The sequence below is a fragment of the Heliangelus exortis genome, chromosome 3 (assembly GCF_036169615.1).
Source record: "Heliangelus exortis chromosome 3, bHelExo1.hap1, whole genome shotgun sequence".
NCBI classification, from domain to species: domain Eukaryota; kingdom Metazoa; phylum Chordata; class Aves; order Apodiformes; family Trochilidae; genus Heliangelus; species Heliangelus exortis.
Window position 1 is genome coordinate 33,092,112 of NC_092424.1, and position 18,968 is coordinate 33,111,079.

Consider the following 18,968-nt stretch of genomic DNA (forward strand, 5'->3'; position numbering starts at 1 on the left):
CCGCTCCAGCCCTGAGCCAGGGTCAGACGGGCTGGCCGGCAGCCCCTGACCCCCAGGCGTGTCGCTGCGCATCGTGGCCGGACAGGGTGGGGCGGCCGCTGCCCTCACGGAGGGCTGGGCCGGACCGGGTCGGGCTGGGCCGGGCGACAGCTCTGCTGGGCCCCGCCTTGTCGCGGGAGGCGGAGGCGCAGGCGCGGCAGCCCCGACCCCGGCTGCGGCAGAGGCAGAGAGCAGCGGTGGCAGCGGCGGCGGAGCCATCGGCGGGGCGGTCGTCGTCGTCGCGATGGCGGCGCCGCTGAGCGACGGGGAGCGGCGGAAGCAGATCAGCGTGCGGGGCATCGCGGGGCTGGGGGACGTGGCGGAGGTGCGCAAGAGCTTCAATCGCCACCTCCACTTCACCCTCGTCAAGGACCGCAACGTCGCCACTCCCCGCGACTACTACTTCGCCCTCGCCCACACGGTGCGCGACCACCTGGTGGGGCGCTGGATCCGCACCCAGCAGCATTACTACGAGCGGGACCCCAAGGTGAGCAACGGTCGGCCCCGCTGCGGGGGGAAGACGGGCCCCGGGGGGACGGGGTGCGGCGGCTGAGCCTTCCCAGTCGGCCCCGCGGGTGTTTCCGTGTCCCTTTGACGGGTGTCACTGTGGATACGGCCCGTGGGCATCCTCCACAGCCGTGCGCCTCTCATGCACCTCGCTGTGGCCACGTCCCCATGGGTGTTAACCACAGCCAGGGCCTTTTGCCGTGACCGTGTCCTTGGTGCACCTCACCGTGGCTTCTTGTCCGTAGGCATCACCACAGGCATATCTCTTGTTTGTACGCTGCTGTGGTTGTGTGTCCCCATGGACATCACCATGGCCGTGTAGCTTGTGTGCACCTTGCCATGGCTGTGGCCCTCACACAGCTCACTGTTGATGTGTCCCTTTGGGCGTCCACATGGCTGTGTCTCTTGAGTGCACCTCACTGTGGCTCTGTCCCAACAGACCTTGGCCCCTCCATGTCCCTCACACACATTTTGCCACAGCTGTACACCCACTGGCATCACCATGGCTATGTCCCTCATGCTGTTCACCATAACTGTGTCACCAAAGCTTCATTGCAGCCCCTCCTGATGAGCTTTTCTGTGGTCAGGTATCCCCACAACTGTAAACCCTGGCACCTTATTGCAGCCAAGTTCCCTGTGATCCCCCTGTGAACGTCTTCACGTGGGCCTCGATGCTGCTAACTGCTCGCACACTTCACCACAGCCATGTCCTGTGCTCACACCACTGCAGTGGTGTCCCCTATGGGCATCATCACCTCCATGTCTCAGCACATGCCTCAGCACAGCCATGTCCTGGCTTTGCTTCTGCACAGTCCGCAAGCAGCTCAGCCTTGAGGCTGGAGAGGAATTTCTTGCCTTGTGCAAACCACACGAGCTCTCCTGGGTCACCAAACTCCAGGGCACTGATGGTTCCTGGGAGGCTTGGACTGCTCCTTCCTGTCCTCCCCACTTGTCAAGTCAGGACAGCAGTGCTGGAGATGCTGGAGGCTGCAGGATTCAGCCTTAATCCTTTTGAATTATGACCCAATCAAGCACTTAACTGGAGAGCCCCAGAGGGCAGGTGTGTACTGGCAAAGGCTCATAACTTCCCAGCATGCGGGCAGCTGCCTCCCAAGTTGGCTTTTTGCTGGGGTGATGGATGTGCCCTGACACAAGGAGCAGGCTGTGCTTTCACTCTGGTATGGCTGCACAGGCACTGGGAGTCACGCCGGTGCGTGGAGCTCTCCGTTTCATCCTTAGTCACACAAACACCCTCTGATCTGTATTGCTGTGCTAACAGGAGGGATTGTGCAGATCTCATAAAGGCTGAGAGGAGCTTGGAGTGGGTTTGCTTACTGTCTCGTGAGCTTAGATTTTCACACGTCCCTGCAGGAGGCTGAAAGGAGCAGAGTATTTATGCAACTGTGTGATGATGTTTTCCGTCTTACTAGTGAGCCCCAAGAAACAGATGGACCCTTTCAGAGTCCCAGCAGAGATAGCAGGGAGTGTAATCCTGCTGCTTAGTGGGAAAAGATTCCAGTGATGAAGGAAAGAGATTCAAGGGGAAGCATGATTTAACGTCAGGCTGTTGCTGTGCTAAAAATTCCTGTTTATTAGCAAAATTGTCTCTAGCAATAGATCTGAACAAGAAATGAAGTTTGCACAGCCTGCTTCTCATCCCACAGACAGGCTTTCATTAGTATTTGTGGCACAGGCACAGCTGCTTTGAAACTTGGAAGGTCACCATGGAGCAGCCTGTCCTGCATAGTTGTGCCAGGAACCCTGCCACCCGTGGGACAGTTTATTTATTCAACAGGGGGAAACGTGTGCATGAAACTTGGTGTGGGGTGAACGGGAAGACCCATGAGACCTGGAAAATCACTAGCAGGAAGGGGCCTGGCCCTGAGCCCAGACAGTGTGCGTGGGGCAGGGGGCTTGCTTCAGCTCAGCATGGGAAAACTTTAAAAGCCCAGCATAAGCATCACCTCAGCTGAGCTTGGTGGTGTATAAATATATACCACTCAGCATCCTAGATAATTCTTGTCCTAAGTTAATTAAGGAAACACTTAGCAGGCAACGGGATTTTTCTATAGAAGGCTGTTGGCAGGGAGACACACAGCGGAGGGTTGGCTGGCATCCCGCCTGAGGTCCTTCTGACAAACAAACTCTGGTGCGTGGTGTTCAGGAGCAGGAGCCAAGAACCGGTTTGGGAAGATGTCCCTCCTACTCTGGAAAGCACTTGGGTCTGCTCTTAATTTTAAGCTACTTTGGTGAAAGTGCTATGTGTAAGTGTCTTGCTTTGCCTCCCCAGCGCATTTACTACCTGTCCCTGGAGTTCTACATGGGCCGCACTCTGCAGAACACCATGGTGAACCTGGGCCTGCAGAACGCTTGTGATGAAGCCATTTACCAGGTGAAATCTTGGGGGTACTGGGGTGCCCCTGAGGCATTGGCCAAACTTTTTCATGCTTATGGCTGGGTGTCTTTACTTCTCAGGGCTTCCTCCTTAGGATGTGTTAGTTTGACTAGATGAAGTGAAACTTGGCTCTCTGTTAGTGGTTGTTTTTGTCTCATAGAGAAGACCATGGGGGACCCTGTGGCTCCTTGAATAGTTACAGTGGTTTTCTTGAAACCCTGTTTTCCTGTGGTGACTGGCAAAATCCAGAAGAGTATCTGGAAAGCAACACCCAGTACCCCAAAACACTTGGGAGCCCCAGGCTGCAAGTAGCTTTCCATTGCTAGGAGACATGATGGTTCATTATGGGAGATGTAGTCTTGTAGTGAAATGAGGCAACCAGGTGGCACTCATTGCCAGGTAGTGGGCATGACCTTGTGTTAAGCCCACCTGTGCCTGGTAAGGGCGGGGCCCCTACTGCCCATGAGCAGGATTAGGGGGCCAGTAAAGCCCACACCTGAGGAAGTCAGAGGGGAAGCCACTTTCGGAGCAGTAGCACCGATTCAAGCTGGTCAGCCCTGAGAGCATCAGACTCAGAGCACTATTCGTGAGTTTCTCCTGGAACACCTGGTTGGACCTTGGAGCACCGTGCCCTAAAAGAGGTTCGTCTTGCTACATAGTCTCATGGTGGAGGCTAAGCCAGAAGGGCAAACTGGAGCACCACCAAAACACCAGATTACTGTTCATAGATGTAGGTACACATGGCACTGCAGCAACACTGCCTGATGAAATTGAATCTCTGGGAAGGTTTGGAAATCTTTTACTGGAATTACAGTGTCATCAGATTAGTTCAAACCAGGAAAAAACACATCTGAGTACCACCAAGGCAATCACAAATGCAAAGCCATAGTTACTTGGGCTTGCAGCCACCTTTGCAGCAGGACAGTGACCTTTCTGACAAAATATGAGTTTTTGGGCTTTCTCACCCAAAAGCTTTATTTTCCCCCCTCCTCTTTTCTCTTGCCCCACTGGATTGATACAAATTACACTTTCTAGCAGAAGTTGGCCTCTGCCATCCTCTCACAAAATGAGGTGCTGTGGTTGCTGATGAAAGATTCCTGGTGAGTACTTTCCCTGCCAAGGGATGGGAAGGGATTTCTAGGGAGTGACCTGACATGTTTCTTCTCTGAGGTATCATGTTTCAGAGGGCAGGTTCCTCAAGTCCCTTTGCAAGGTGTTTTCCAGGGGCTGATTTGGCCCAAAATGTGAATGGAGGCTTCCCTGGCTCTAGCCTCTGTCAGGTGGAGCACATCATGGCCTGTGGCCAGCTGGGATGGGAGGTCTTGTACTCAGCACATCTCTGTCACTGGGAGGATGAGCCTTGTTTTTTTGTGACCCTGTCACACTGTGCACAAGACTTTCCCAGCTTGTGGCTGCAGAGTGCTGAAGTGCTGGGAGAGAAATTCAGGGAGCAGCCATGATGATCTGCCTCATTCCCTGCTGTCCCTGAGGTGAAATACTCCCCCTCCCTGTCCTGACTTCTAGAGAGTCCTTGCCTCTGGCAGGCTTAACTTTCATCCGGCAGCAGTCCCTGGGCTGGAGAACAAATGAGCTGAGAGATGCAGCAAAGGAGAGAACCACTTCCAGCCATGGACTCCAGCCAAGGAGCCTGGGCAGGATGAGGGAAGGCCTGGAGTGTAACAGCAAGTGCTGCAGTAACCAGCAGACAGTGAGATCGTGCTCTTCCTTAAGGACTGGGTTGGCTTGACCAGGGTGGCAGTGCTCATACCTGGGCAAGACTCATCATTCCATTGCATGTTGACCTGGCCATTCACCATCCTGTCTCTAATGGAAAGTTAGGTAGAAGGGCCTCCTGGCATGAGGGGCTGCCAGGAAACGAGTGGTTTTTTTGAAGTCTCTAAGGAGACCTAGTTCATGGGAAAGTGATGTTTGATGACGGGATAAATTGTTTTTTGGTTCCTTGGGCTGCCCAGGGAATCAGAGGCTGGTGAGATGTTTTGTGGGAGGGGGAGAGTGGGGGGGATGCAGGGGCCTCCATCTCCTGTCATGTGGGCTGTTTCAAGATCTGTGTTTGCCCTGTTCAGACAGCAGCCCCCAGGGCATAGGCTTTAAATGGTAACATGTTCTTCTGTTCTTTCCCCAATAGCTGGGTTTGGACCTGGAGGAGCTGGAAGAAATCGAAGAAGATGCTGGGCTGGGAAATGGAGGCTTGGGCCGCCTGGCAGGTAACACAAGGGAGAAGGGAGCTTGCTCCTCCTGCAGAGCATATGGGGACTGAGGTGGCCTGGCTGGAGGCTGTCACATCTTTGTCACTGGCACTGCAATGGGGCAGAATCCAGACCTTGGCCCACATCCACCCCACAGTTCTTCAGCAGCTTGGCACCCTCCTGCCCGCTCCTGGCTGACCAGAAACGAGCCCCCTCCCTAGTGAGAGCACCAGGAGGTGTAGTTATGTTATCTGGGCTGCTGCTGAAAGAGGCTGTCTGGAGCCTTTCTCCTCACCTCCCTGTGAAATCTCTCACTTTTTGGAGGCACTCAAGCAGCTCTCATGTACACAGATTGTTGGCTGCTATTTTCGTCTGCCTGTCCCATGGGACTGCTAGGGACAAGAGCTCCCTAATGCAGAGGACATGCCAGGGCTTTTCTTTACCAGAGCTGCCCCTGAATGAGGTCTGGTGGGCTGGAAGGATTTGCTTGGAGAGCAATAATAGTGAAGTATTTGGTGGAGCAGCAAGTTGGGGTCAGAAGCCCTGCTTTACTGGGTGGGCAAGCTTAGAGCAAGGCTCGGGCAGCTCAAGTAAGTTTAGAAGAGCTTCACTGTGACTAGGCTGGATTTGGGGTTTTGGTGACCTGTCCTTGTCACCAACAAATGTGGGGTGTACACAGTGTCTTGGTAGGTCCTGCCACGGGCTGTCCCTTTCCACACACAGATTTCCTGTGAGTAACAAACGTTTCCAGCAGTGTTGGTTGTGGCAGCTCCTCACCCCCACGCACAGCAGTAGTACACTGTAGCATGTGCAGCAAACAAAGGGTGAGGTTCCTTGCAGCATGACCATGTTCCCCTCTTCCAGCTTGCTTCCTAGACTCCATGGCCACGCTGGGGCTGGCGGCGTATGGTTATGGCATCCGCTACGAGTTCGGTATCTTCAATCAGAAGATTGTTGATGGCTGGCAGGTATGCTCAAGTTACCCTTCCTCTGTTTCATGCTGCAGTGGCCACCTCTGCCTGTGGGCAAAGCACCGTGGTGCCTTGAGCTGCACACAAGCAGAGTGTTTGGGGCCATCTCCCAGTGCCAAATGGGCTGCCTTTAAGGTTCTTGACTGCCTGAGCAAAGAGAAGTGGAGAGGGCAGTGGAGGTGTGTGCAGCAGGCACTCACCCAGGGACACCTGTGAGCTCATCTGTGCCAGTCACCAGCCCAGCAAGATGGTCTTGGAATTGAGTCCACAGGGCATGGCTGTGACCAGAGATCTTCCTGCCCAGATCTCCATGGTACAGCTGCAACAACCCAGGAGTCCCATCCAGCCTGACAAGGAGTCAGGCTAAGGGTGGAGATGTGGTCAAACACCTCATGGAGGTGTCTAGTGGAGGATGAATTTGAACATGATGAAACACATGCAGGTGCATGGGGTGCTGCCGTTCTTGTGGGTTCCCTGGGAGATTGGCATCAGGGGCTTAAACAGGGATTCTTCTCTAGCATTAATGATCATAATGATCAAAATATGTTAAAAATCTGCCCCGGTTGTTAGTTTTCCTTAGTGTATGTCTGGGAATGGTTTTCATTAGGAGACTTGCTTGCCTCTTAGCATAAAGGACCCTTAAAATAGCCCTCCAAAAGTCAGGGATGGTGAAAAGTTTGGGGGTTGTTTTTTCCTCCTTCCCCACAAAGAACATGCAATGCTAGGCCCTATAAATGGTGAAAACAGAAAGAAGCATCCACTATAATTGGCTTAAAACCAACAGAAGTGGTGTTGATGCAGGGTTGTGATTCAGGCCTCCTCCCCTGACTGGCAGAAAAATGCCTGCAGGCACAGAGCATCTCTCCATGTACCCCACCTCCTCTGGCTTCTGGTGCACATCAGCCTTGGTGGCTCTGCTGAATTCACTTTCCCCCACGTGTGCTGTTACAAGCAGAGAGGAGTAATCCTCTCTGGTTCAAGGCAGAGCATTTAGCCAGACCTGAGTTACAGGAGGTCGTTTGCAGCCTGGAAAAGCACTGGTAGGCTTCTAGGGAACATCATCCCACTATCATAGAATCATAGACTAGTTTAAATTGGAAGGCACCTTAAAGATCACCTAGTTCCAACCCTGCTGTATGGACAGGGACACTTTCCACTAGACCAGGTTCCTCAAAGCCTCATCCAACCTGGCCTTGATCACTTCTGGATATGAGGCAGCCACAACCTCTTTGGGCAACCTGTGCCAGTGTCTCACCACCCTCACACTGAAGTTTCCTCCTGGAGATGAAATGCTATCGCAGTCAAATGAGGTGTAAAGGCCTTCAGACAGGCTCTGAGTGCAGTTAGGATGGTTTAAACCTGTACAGCTCTGCAAAGCCCATAGAGGCCGATTTATTTATACCAGCTGGGACATAGTTATCCATCTTTCAAAAAGCCCAGCTGTCCTCTAGCAGCCTCTGCACATCCGTTTTTAAAGCCAGCTTACCAAAGCTTAGCTTTTAAACTGGCCACCCTTTGGAGAGCCTAGCTAAACCTTTCCTTGGAGACACATGTCATCACTGGAATCTTTTTTGCCTGCTGCAGGTAGAGGAGGCAGATGACTGGCTACGCTATGGCAATCCCTGGGAGAAAGCTCGTCCAGAGTACATGCTCCCTGTGCAGTTCTACGGCCGTGTAGAACACACCCCTGATGGTGTAAAGTGGATCGACACCCAGGTACCAACATTTCTCTTCATGCTGTGCTGGAGGGGGATAGGCCAGAGTAGTGTGGAGGGGAGAATCTGTCACTGGGCTTCCTGAGGTCATCAGATTTTGCTTCTGTCCCAGTTCGGCCAAATTTACTACCCTTCAGATCAGCTGGAAACCTCTTTACTGATCTCCAGGGTGGAGCTCCACAGTCTTGATGTGATGGATTTATGTCAGAGCAGTATTGTGTCCCTGGCAGCTGTGCTAGGCTCCTACTACACTGCTCCAGGCTACTGCTCACTCAGGTTTCAGGGATCCCAAGCAGTGAAGTGTAAATGCCGCTTCCTAAAAAGAGGTGAATTTTCAGATAGGGCCGCTAAGGCAACAAGTTGGAAAGGCTCAAAAAAGCCAAAGATGCAGGCTCTAAATATAGCATCACTGAGTTCATCTGATTTGTGCTCTGGTCCCGTGGCTCAGGAAGGGCAGGCTTTCTGCTTGCTTCCATGTTCGGAGCTGGTAATAACAGCTTTGAGCCTGAGCTGTTGCTCTTTCCCCCTGAGGGGAGGTGTTGCTGACGCCAGCATGAAGAGGCTGTTCAGGGCCAACATGCTGAGCTGCCTGGGTTTTCCCTGCCCTGTGAGCACAGCTTCTTCAGGCCTGTGCTGCCTCTCGCATCTTTGCTTGGGGACAGCCTCTGGCTGCTAGGCTGTCATGCCAGTACTTACTTATTTGTTCAGGAGGATGCTGGCTCCTTTTTCTGGTATCAGAGAGGCAGCCCAGGCTCTGTGCTACAGGATCAGGGCCTTGCTTTGCAAGCATCATTCAGCTCTGCTGGCATAAGCCCTCAGTCTCTTTGTTCCAGGCTGAGGTCAAGGTGCTTTGTCTTGCTGCTCAGGAGGTCTGGAGGCATGCAGATGTGGGCACAGCAGTGAGCTGGAGCACATAAGCTTGGAAGCACCCCCATGCCTTGCCTGGGTAGTGCAATCTGATCTGGGAGCCCCGGTGTTTCTCCTTGTAGCCATGTGATGCTTGAGCATCATCTGTAGACTGTACTAATAGTTTTGCTCTTGTATTCGGTTTGGGTGCTAGACATGTCAGTGGATTTGCCACTGGCAGGTTCAGCAAACTTTGAACATTGGGTGAATTGCTCTGGGAAGGGTGCTGCAATAGATTTGCAGTAAAATTTGGTCCTGGTGGACTGCAGAAGGCTAATGGGCAGGATTCAGGCTGTGGATTTTATCCCAGATAAACACAAAGCTACCCTGGCCCCACACCAGCACAGGCAGAGTCACAGTGGCCAGCTGAGGATGTTGGTATATGAAGGTCAGCAGGCTGCTCAGCTCTCTTTTACATTTCATTGATGGGCTTGTAACTCCAGTTAGTCAGTAAAGCTCCGAGCAGCTCTGCTTCTCCTATTAATGCTTTATCAGTAGGTGCTGGAAGTGCCCATGATAGCAGGAAAGTCTGTGAAGCTCGGCAAGTGTGTTTTAGTGAGGGGAGATTCTTACCACAGCCAAAAGTTGCCTGTGTCCTCTGGATTCTTCCTGCAGAGGTTTCAGCCGGTCTCCCACCTTCTCTTTGGCCACCATGCATCTAATCAGAGGGGAATGATGTCATTTTGCAGGTTGTCCTTGCTATGCCTTACGACACACCAGTGCCAGGATACAAGAACAACACTGTAAACACCATGAGGCTGTGGTCTGCAAAAGCGCCCAATGACTTCAACCTCCAGGAGTGTAAGTGCTATCCCTCCACTGCCTCTCTTCTGACAAGGCTGGAACATGGTTGTTCCCATGTGCACAACATCTGTCACAGCACTCCCCATCTGACCTGCTTTATCCATATCTCCTGGCAACCTCCAAGACACACGTGTTTCACACTTCCTCCATCCAATTCCAGGGCCCTCCTGCACCAGAACACCTGTCCATCCTCCTTCCATCCCTGGCACACTTAGCACGTTCTCAAATCCTGTGCTCTATGACTTTCCCAAGTGATAGACCACCTGCTGCTGCATCCTGCACATCACCAAATCAGCTTCACACCCACACTTGCCATGGGGGTTCATTTCTGTGCAGTATCATCCCTTAGAGCGGAAGGAAAAGAGCAGCACAGCCCACCTTAGAGCTGGTTTGGTTTGGGTCTATGTGTCAACTCTCCAGTGCTTTTTTCCAGGCTCTAGTTGTAGTGCACAGGGCAACGAACGTAAAAAATGTCAGTGTTATGCTGTTACAGAAAGGGAAGGCTTCAGACTAGACTGATCTGATATATTCTTTTAAAACTGGTGAGTGCAGAGATGTGTGTGTCCAAGCAGCCTGCCCAGGAGAACTTGTGTGGGCCAAGGGGTGATCACTTTCGAGTTCTCGTAATCTCTCCAATTCCTGATTGGCAGCTGCAAGCTGGGTTTCAGCTTAGGAGTTGAGTGTGATTGTGGTCTTTGTGCTTTCTTGCCCTGTCCCATTTCTCCTTAGTCCTTAAGATGGCCAATCACTCACTTTCTTTTTTTTCCTTCTCTGGCTGCTGTTTGGTCTTCAGCTTCTGTCTGTCCTTTCCTGATATGTGTGCCTTGAGAAACTGCATGGAGATATGCCTGTCTCTTATCCCATCACCTCTTGTCTCTCCGGTGCCTCTCCTGCATGAACACTCCCATTCAAGTTTCATTAATACCTGCTTAAAGATTCCTGTTAAAAATCTCTACAAGTGGGGAGCGAAAAGCACGTTCTCGGGAACCTGGATGAGACTCTACAGATGCTGCAGTGCTGTGTGTATTTCTCTCTTGTTTCAGTCAACGTGGGTGACTACATCGAGGCTGTGTTGGACAGAAACCTGGCAGAAAACATCTCCAGAGTCCTGTACCCAAATGACAATGTGAGTGATTATTTTGCCTTTCGTCCTTGCTGCTTGGGATCATCCTCCCTGTAGCTGTATCACCTTGTTTGCAATCACTGGAAGGTCATGGCCACCTGACATAGTGGTTCTCTAGTTTGAGGATTTTTAATACAGTAGGTTGGCCCCTCAGTGAACAGACACAGTTCTGCTTCAGAGAGTCTCTGCTAACTGATGGCAGCTGACAGTTTGGCCCAGATTGTGTTGCTGCTCTCTTCTCTCTTCAAATTCAAGCCAGTTTCCAGTTTACACGGCTTACACTTCACAGAAGTAAGTTGTCATTTCAGAGGCGGCCATGGGGGGACACTCGTTTCCATCTCCCATTTCGAGGGATCTCTTCACTGCTGGGACTGTCCCAGGCCATGCACTCGCTGGGCAGTGTATCCAAAAGGGAAGAGCCCTCACTATCTAGTTATGAATTAGCATCAGCACTCAAAAAGCTCATCTCCTGCACTTTGCCCTCACCCTCTCATTCCTGCGGGTGCTTTAAAATAGATCAGCATGAAGTGTTGTGTGCATGGGAAGCAGCCAATGTGCCATTGCCAGGAGTCCAAAATCCTTGGTCCAAAAGCCATGCAAAGGGTCTTGCAGTGAGGGAAGGAGCTGCACTTGCTCTGTATGAGTAGTGTGGATGTGGCAGGTTCTTTTACCCTTTGGAGGCCTGTGTGTGCGATACTGAGCCCCTTGAGTTGTTGGCCCATTAGGATCAAGTATGAGAAACATCCATATTTGCTCTGAGGAGGTGCTGAGCCCTGAGGCCTGTTGGGACGTCCGTCAGAGTGCATAGGAGCATCTCCATGGGTTTGGCTGCCAACTGGAGATGGCAACTGCAGCACTGATGTCTGTGGTCCCCGTCACTTGCAGTTCTTTGAGGGCAAGGAGCTGCGTCTGAAGCAGGAGTACTTTGTGGTGGCTGCTACGCTCCAAGACATCATCCGCCGCTTTAAGTCCTCCAAATTTGGCTGTAGAGACCCTGTGAGAACATGTTTTGAAACCTTCCCAGACAAGGTGAGTTTGTGGGCAGAGGGGGTGTTGGGACACTTCAGCCAGACCTGCCTATCACAGGGAGAACAGGGTGTTCAGGGCAACATGGGGGCATGTATAGAAAGACCCTGGCAATTTGGGTTGGAAAAAAAGGTGATCCCTGAGCCTGTTTTCCCAGGGAATATTTTGGGTCAAAACCTACAAAGTTTGAATAGCTCCCTTCACGGGAGCTCTATTTGTTCCTGGAGTGTGTTCCATGAAAAGAGGCTTGGGGGATGACCCTCTCCCCCCAATCCCATGCATGTGGGGCACTGTCATAGTCTTTTCACTGCCAGATCTGAGCCCTGCAAGTCTGTGTTGCAGGTGGCTATTCAGCTAAATGACACCCACCCTGCCCTGTCCATCCCAGAGCTCATGCGGATCTTGGTGGATGTGGAGAAAGTGGACTGGGACAAGGTAAGGAGAGCTGTGATGAACCTTGCAGGGGAAAGAGCTGCTGTCCTGTCCTCACGTGGACAGAAGTTTCCTTTCCCCTCCTGGTCTGGGCACTGCTGTCTGTAACACAGGCCTGGGAGATCACCAAGCGGACCTGTGCCTACACCAACCACACCGTGCTGCCTGAAGCCCTGGAGCGCTGGCCGGTCTCCATGTTTGAAAAGCTGCTGCCACGTCACCTAGAGATCATTTACGCCCTCAACCAAATGCATCTGGATGTAAGGGACTGGGCTGGTCACAGGCTGTAGAAATTCTGGGGGGGTCTCGATCTGGCTGCCTTCAGGATAGGAATGTTCCTAGCTCCTATGGCTGGGGTGCTAATGTCTGTCTTTCTGCCTGCCTGCCTGCCTGCCTGCAGCGGGTGGCAGCTCTCTACCCAGGGGACATCGACCGTCTCCGGAGGATGTCAGTGATCGAGGAAGGAGACTGCAAACGTATCAACATGGCACACCTCTGTGTGATTGGCTCCCACGCAGTCAACGGCGTTGCCCGCATCCACTCAGACATTGTGAAGAACTCGGTGTGAGTTGGGGGAGCCCCAAGGCATGCACCCACTCACTGGGCTTTGCCTGCAAGCCTGGGGGGCTAGCTGGAGCTGCCGGGTGTCAGGGTCTGCTTTGGTTGCTCTGCTGTGCATAGCAGGCTGGGGAGACCATCTCGTTCATATGTGTGCAAGGTCTGACTCATCCTTCTGTTGAAACCCTCAGGATTATGGCTGAGGAAGAGGGTGAGAGGCAGCATAATGAGTTCGTGGTTGTTACAGGGAGGTCTGCAGAGACTGCCCTGAGTCAGGACCACGTACCATGGGGGCCTAGATGAAGCTCTGGGGAGGGGGTAGTGTGTGGTTCAGAACTCCTTGGTGTTCCAGGTTCAAGGATTTCTATGAGCTGGAGCCTGAGAAGTTTCAGAACAAGACAAATGGGATCACGCCAAGGCGCTGGCTCTTGCTGTGCAACCCAGGACTGGCAGATGTGATTGCTGAGGTGAGTCACAAGTGTCTGAATTGAGAGGCTGGTGTGATGTGTTTCTTCTGATCGCCTCTCTGTGTGGTCTGATCACACCTGAGGCCAATACCTGGTGGGTGTGGGCAAGGACAACCTGGGAGGAGCATGCCTGTTGCACACCTAGATGTGAGATTGTCTGGGCTTTAAAGTCGCTGAATAAGATTTGGCCAAAAAAAGCTGGGAAAAATTGTATCTGATTCCCTGCCCTGGCTACACAAAACCTGTCAGGCAGTACCATGGTGCATGAAATGGGGTGTCTGCAAAAGCATTCTGCCTCACAGGCACACAAAAGCTCTTTTAGAACTCCTGCCCCTGTTTGTGAAGCAAAAATCTGTGCTAAAAGGCCTGGTACACAGAGGATACACTGTGACATGTCATAGCTAAATAAATCCTGCAATTAAATGTCTTTATATTCTGCCCACATGTTTCTTCAGGTGCCAGAAAGCCCTGTCACACGTGCACATATCCTCCCTCTAATGCTCCTTGAGAGGGGGACTTAGGCAGGTTTTTTGCAATTGCCCTGTTTGCCCTGTACCTTTGGGTTCCCTGATGACACAGCGAGGTAACCTTGCCATAAGGAAGTGTGCCCCTTTTCCTGTCCAGAGTGCCTTTTCCAATTCTCAGTGGGACTATGACATCTCTTTTGGGTGAGCAGAGCTGTGGACTAGGTGAGGTGTCTCATGGGTGGGACATCCCTCTCTTGGTTTGTCCTTTTAGAAAATCGGGGAAGGCTTTATCACCGATCTGAGCCAACTGAAGAAGCTACTGGACTTCATCAATAATGAGACTTTTATCAGGGATGTGGCTAAAGTCAAACAGGTAATGTGCACTGGAGGTGGGGTGGGGGGGAAGAAGAATAAAGGCATCATGCTTCCAGAAACACCACTCAGCAGCTCACTTCTGATGCAAGGGCTGGGAGCCCATGCGTGTTCCTCATCAGATTTTCTTGCCAGGAGAACAAGCTGAAGTTTGCAGCCTACTTGGAGGAACAGTACAAGGTCAAAGTCAACCCTTCGTCCATGTTCGATGTTCAGGTCAAGCGAATCCATGAGTACAAGCGGCAGCTGCTGAACTGCCTGCATGCTATCACCCTCTACAACCGTAAGTCCTGCCTGGGCTGGTAGGCAAGGGGTGTCCTCCTAGCTGTCCCCCCATTTTTCCCATGTAAAAGTACACCAGCTGTTGGCCAAGGACTCCTGAGGCTAGCTCTGCCCTCCTGTATGAAGGGCTTCTTTCCAGGGTGTCTGAAGGGTCATACAGAGCTGTGAGGAAAAGCTCACAGCCCACACCTCCAGCCCACCTGGGTCCTAGGGCCCAGGTATCCCCCAAACCTGTACTGCAGGTGTTAGGACTGACCTGGTGCAAGTTAAAACCCCACTCCCCAGTGTATGCTTTGGACCTCTGCCTGTTCCCAAAAGGAAGCAAGTCATGGGAGCTCTGCATCATGGTGGCTTGAGTAGTTCTCCAAGGACTTTGCAGCCCATTTTCACCCAGCACAGCTCCAACAGATGTGTGGTTGGGCTTCAGGTCCTGCAAGTTCACTTAGTTCACATGATGCATGCAGTAAACACTGTTCAGTTTATCTTCACTTCAGTTGTGTTATGCCCTACTCTTTCAGGCATCAGAAGCAATCCATCCAAATCCTTTGTGCCCAGGACTATTATGATTGGAGGAAAGGTAACATGAATTTCAGAGTCAATGCATGTATGGTTCACTGAGGGTGTGGGGAAGGTACTGTCCCCTTTCTGTGGCTTGGCCAGGCCTGCTGTAGGCTAGCCAGCATGTGTCTGCTGGCAGGCTCTTCAGGAAACACCTTTATGGGTTAATAAAACTGAACAAGGCCCCATCACCTTTTTCATGTGGCTCAGGACTGCTCCTCTCAGTAGGATGGTTTTGCTTATCCATGTTAAGAGCAGAGATGAGGCCCAGATTCTCACTGTGGTGCACTGGCACCTGTCATGCTCTCCTGTCCTTAAAAGCCTTCACATTTCTGGGCTGCTCTTCTTCAGGCAGCCCCTGGCTACCACATGGCCAAGATGATCATCAAACTCATCACTTCCATCGGTGAGGTCATCAACAACGATCCCTATGTGGGGGACAAGCTCAAGGTCATCTTCCTGGAGAACTACCGGGTATCCTTGGCTGAGAAGGGTACGTCTGGTCCTGTGTAAGCATACATCAGGGACCTGGGCATGTCCCAGATGAGCCCAGAAACTGGCTGGCCTGAGAAGCTGTCATGGCAGGTCACCTGGCTCTGCCTTAGGAAGGGCCTGAGGGCTCCATACAGGGTAGGCAGGCAGCTTCATGCAGGAGTGACAGCAGCTGCATGGGGGTGCAGCAGAGCTAAGCCTGGCTTTGGCCCCAGAGCCACACTGAGCTGAGGTTGAGGTCAGCAGCGCCACTAGTAGATGGCAAGGGTTGTTTTTGTCATCCTGGGGAGCTGCAGTGTGCCAGGGATTAACTCCTACCTCTCTTGCACCCGACAGTGATCCCGGCAGCAGATCTCTCTCAGCAGATCTCCACAGCTGGCACAGAGGCCTCGGGTACTGGCAACATGAAGTTCATGGTGAATGGGGCCCTCACCATTGGTACCATGGACGGGGCCAATGTGGAGATGGCTGAGGAAGCTGGTGAAGAAAACCTCTTCATCTTTGGCATGCGAGTGGAGGATGTGGAGGCCCTGGATCGCCAAGGGTTGGTGCTGGGGATAGCCCAGTGTGTGCCACGACTTGTCAGATGGGGTTACACGTCCCAGCTCTGTCAGGGAGAACCATGATCCCTAGGAGGAGCACCATCCTTCCTGAGCAGCTCTGGAGCAGGGAAGAGTGGGGGTCTGGAGGCAGGCTTCACCTGGGGCTGGTCAGTGGATGGTCTACCAAGGATGCAGCCAAGAAGCTCACCGAGAGCATAATGGCTGTGAGTGGGATGCGAGCCTGGGCACAAAGTATTCCAGGCACTGACTGGTCTGAGAGCCGCTAGCAGGGTGCCCTTGATGGGACACAGCACCAGGAACAAGGCCCCTCACTCAGGAGGCATATGACATCCTTTCCTTCCCTCCCTGCCCCAGATAGGCCAGGTCCTGCTCTCCAGGTGCTGGGTCTCAGGTGAGAGCACCAGTCCCTACAGCCTGTCTCTGCTGGTGCAGGTATAACGCACGGGAGTACTACGAGCGCCTGCCAGAGCTGCGGCAGGCCATCGACCAGATCCACAGTGGGTTTTTCTCCCCTCGAGATCCTGGTTGCTTCAGGGATGTTGTGAACATGCTCATGCACCATGACAGGTGAGTCCTGTCCAAAAACATCCTCTGTGGGGACTGCCCAGGCTGCCTTCCCTGGGTGCCCCCTCCACAAGGGCCAAGCCCTGCCTGCCTGCAGGAAGATGTCTGTGCTGCCCTGTCCTGCCAGGATACCACCTACAGCAGGCAGACCCTGGCCTTACTCTGCTCTGGATTTCAGGTTTAAGGTGTTTGCTGACTATGAGGCCTACATTAAATGCCAAGGCCAAGTGGACCAGCTGTTCATGGTAAGAGCTGCCCAGTGCCAAGGGGGGGAGGCGGGATAGGATGCTTGGCAGGGGGGAGGTTGTGGGGAGCTGGGATGAGTGTGCTCCTGTGGAGCCCTTCTTACAGACACCATGTGGTGTGGGCACGGGGCTGTCACATTTTGCAGCTTTAGCAGCCTCACACTGTGGTGGTTAACCACCCAAGTGTGCATCTCCAGTGCTGAGAGCTGGGAAAGAGCTGGGTGAAGGACTTGACTGCTGACATTGTCTCTCCTCTTCCCAGGACCCCCGGGAGTGGACTAAGAAAGTCATCAGGAACATTGCATGCTCTGGCAAGTTCTCCAGTGACAGGACCATCACAGAGTATGCCCGGGAGATCTGGGGTGTGGAGCCATCTGACACAAAAATTCCCCCACCCAACATCCCCCGAGATTGATGCAAGCACAGAAGGAAGGAAGGAGGGATGGGTTCCCAGCCCAGGAGTCCTCACCTGCATTTCACCACCAGTCAGATGGGCTTGGCTCTGCAGAAACAAGGCCTTTCTCCCCAGAGGTTAGAAGGATGCTCTGAGGAGAAGCCCTGACTGAGGAACAGGAGTTGGGGGAGAGGAGAAAGAACCCTGTGTTTGTACCCATGTATCCAGCCTGCATGTGCTGCATAGTGCTTTTAGTGAGATGATGACAGAGAAGTCTTCCACAGCTGTGCTCCATGCTTAACAAGGGCTTTCCCACTAAATCCTCCCCTCTGCCCCTGTGTGAACTCTGGTCTGGCCTCTTTGACCCTGCCCCACAAGCAGGTTTAGCCATCACTGTGTCTTGCATCCTTCACCAGTGGGTCTGCCAGCCCCAAAATTAGGGGAAGGAAAGGCCACCATCTGACCCTCTGGTCATCCCCTTCCCCAGTACTGCCTTAGAGTAAGTTGGGGCTGGCTGTTAAAGCAGCTGGCCTCAGTGCAAGCACCAATGTCAAGTACTATGTGCCACAAGAAGAGGGGGCCTGGGATCAGCAATTTCATTGCCACAGAGCTTGCTGTAGCCACCTCCCACACCTCTTTGCTAACTAAAAGCCCAGTAACCAAGCCACTCCAGGAATTTTTAGTCTCCATTTCTAGAGAGGGCTGTACCTGCCACTGCCAGCTGGGTGGCTGACTTTGCTGGGTCCATAGGCCCGTAAGCAGGTTCTTAGCTCTCCAGACACAGCTGTATGGGTGCTACCCAGGGGGTGAATATGTAGCACATCTCTTGCATCCCTTCAGCGCTGGGTCATGCTGCTCTGTGTGTCCCTCCTGGTGCTGGGGTCAGAGTTTAACACCCATAGTGCTGTGCCGTGCACCAGTACTCTCCTGTGTGACACCAACCCATTAAAACAATGAGAACACCTGGTTTGACTTTGGGCTGACTTCTGACTACACCACAGATGTGGATTTAGGTTGCAGCAAGTTCAGGCCATGACACCTGAAGGCATGCTGGACTTCTTCACTGTGGCTGCATGGGATCTAGTCCCTCACAGCTGGCATGGTGCTGGCACTGTCCTGGGGACAACATTCCCACGGGAGAAAGGTTGCTCTTGCCAGTAGATGGGGTCTACAGGAGGAGATGGGGTGGTACCAGAGGCTGCACAGGGCAGCTAGGGCCAAAGCCATACCTGCACCCCAGGGCATGTTGATTACATGCCTGGGGGTGGGGGTTACAGTGTTGGGTTTGCCCTGCAAATCATACACAGGGCTTCTGCTCTAGAAATCCCAGAGGCAGCACCCATTTCCCCCATCACCAGTGGGGAAGCTGAGCCTCAGCTGGCAGGCACAGAACCACTGGGCTCCAGAAGAACCTCCCCCAGCACTGCCAGCAGCCACAAAGATTTACCAGGTCCCACCAACAAAACCATCTCCCACGCACAACTCCCCTGCAGCCCTGCACACACCCAGTTGACCCACCCAACTAGGGAAAAAGCCCCACAAACTGCGAGGTAAAACAGTGAAAGCTGAAGTGATCAGCAGTCAATGCCTTTATTAAAACTACACCACTTTTAGATAAACATTTCAGTTTAAATTTCCAAGCATATCACCAGCCTACTAACAGGAATGGCGGTGTTGGTATCACCAACAGCAGCAGTTCACATGCTGGACCCTCAGCTCTGTCACACCAGAGGATGGCAGCTGCCCACTGCACTTTGCCCCAAGCCAGGTGCCAGTAGCAGCACTAGCTGGAACGTGCACATCACTCTCCAGAGCCAAGGAAGTGTTTCTCTTCTGTCAGTGCAATAAATACAAGTGCATCAAACTTAAGTGGCACAGCTT

At 52.7% G+C, this 18,968-nt stretch overlaps 1 protein-coding gene across 1 annotated transcript; it reads left to right on the forward strand.

Moving 5' to 3' along the window:
* Positions 1 to 164: 164 nt before the first annotated feature.
* On the forward strand, positions 165 to 18,049 carry PYGB (glycogen phosphorylase B). The gene is made up of 20 exons (XM_071739957.1): positions 165 to 526; positions 2,837 to 2,938; positions 5,088 to 5,166; positions 6,013 to 6,116; positions 7,704 to 7,835; positions 9,430 to 9,541; positions 10,588 to 10,670; positions 11,553 to 11,696; positions 12,036 to 12,128; positions 12,239 to 12,385; positions 12,526 to 12,689; positions 13,036 to 13,150; positions 13,889 to 13,990; positions 14,125 to 14,272; positions 14,790 to 14,848; positions 15,181 to 15,322; positions 15,658 to 15,865; positions 16,317 to 16,451; positions 16,627 to 16,693; positions 16,956 to 18,049. Exons 1-20 carry the CDS (start codon positions 284 to 286, stop codon positions 17,106 to 17,108), a joined length of 2,532 nt encoding a protein of 843 aa, XP_071596058.1. The 5' UTR covers positions 165 to 283; the 3' UTR covers positions 17,109 to 18,049.
* The last annotated feature ends 919 nt before the right edge of the window (positions 18,050 to 18,968 follow it).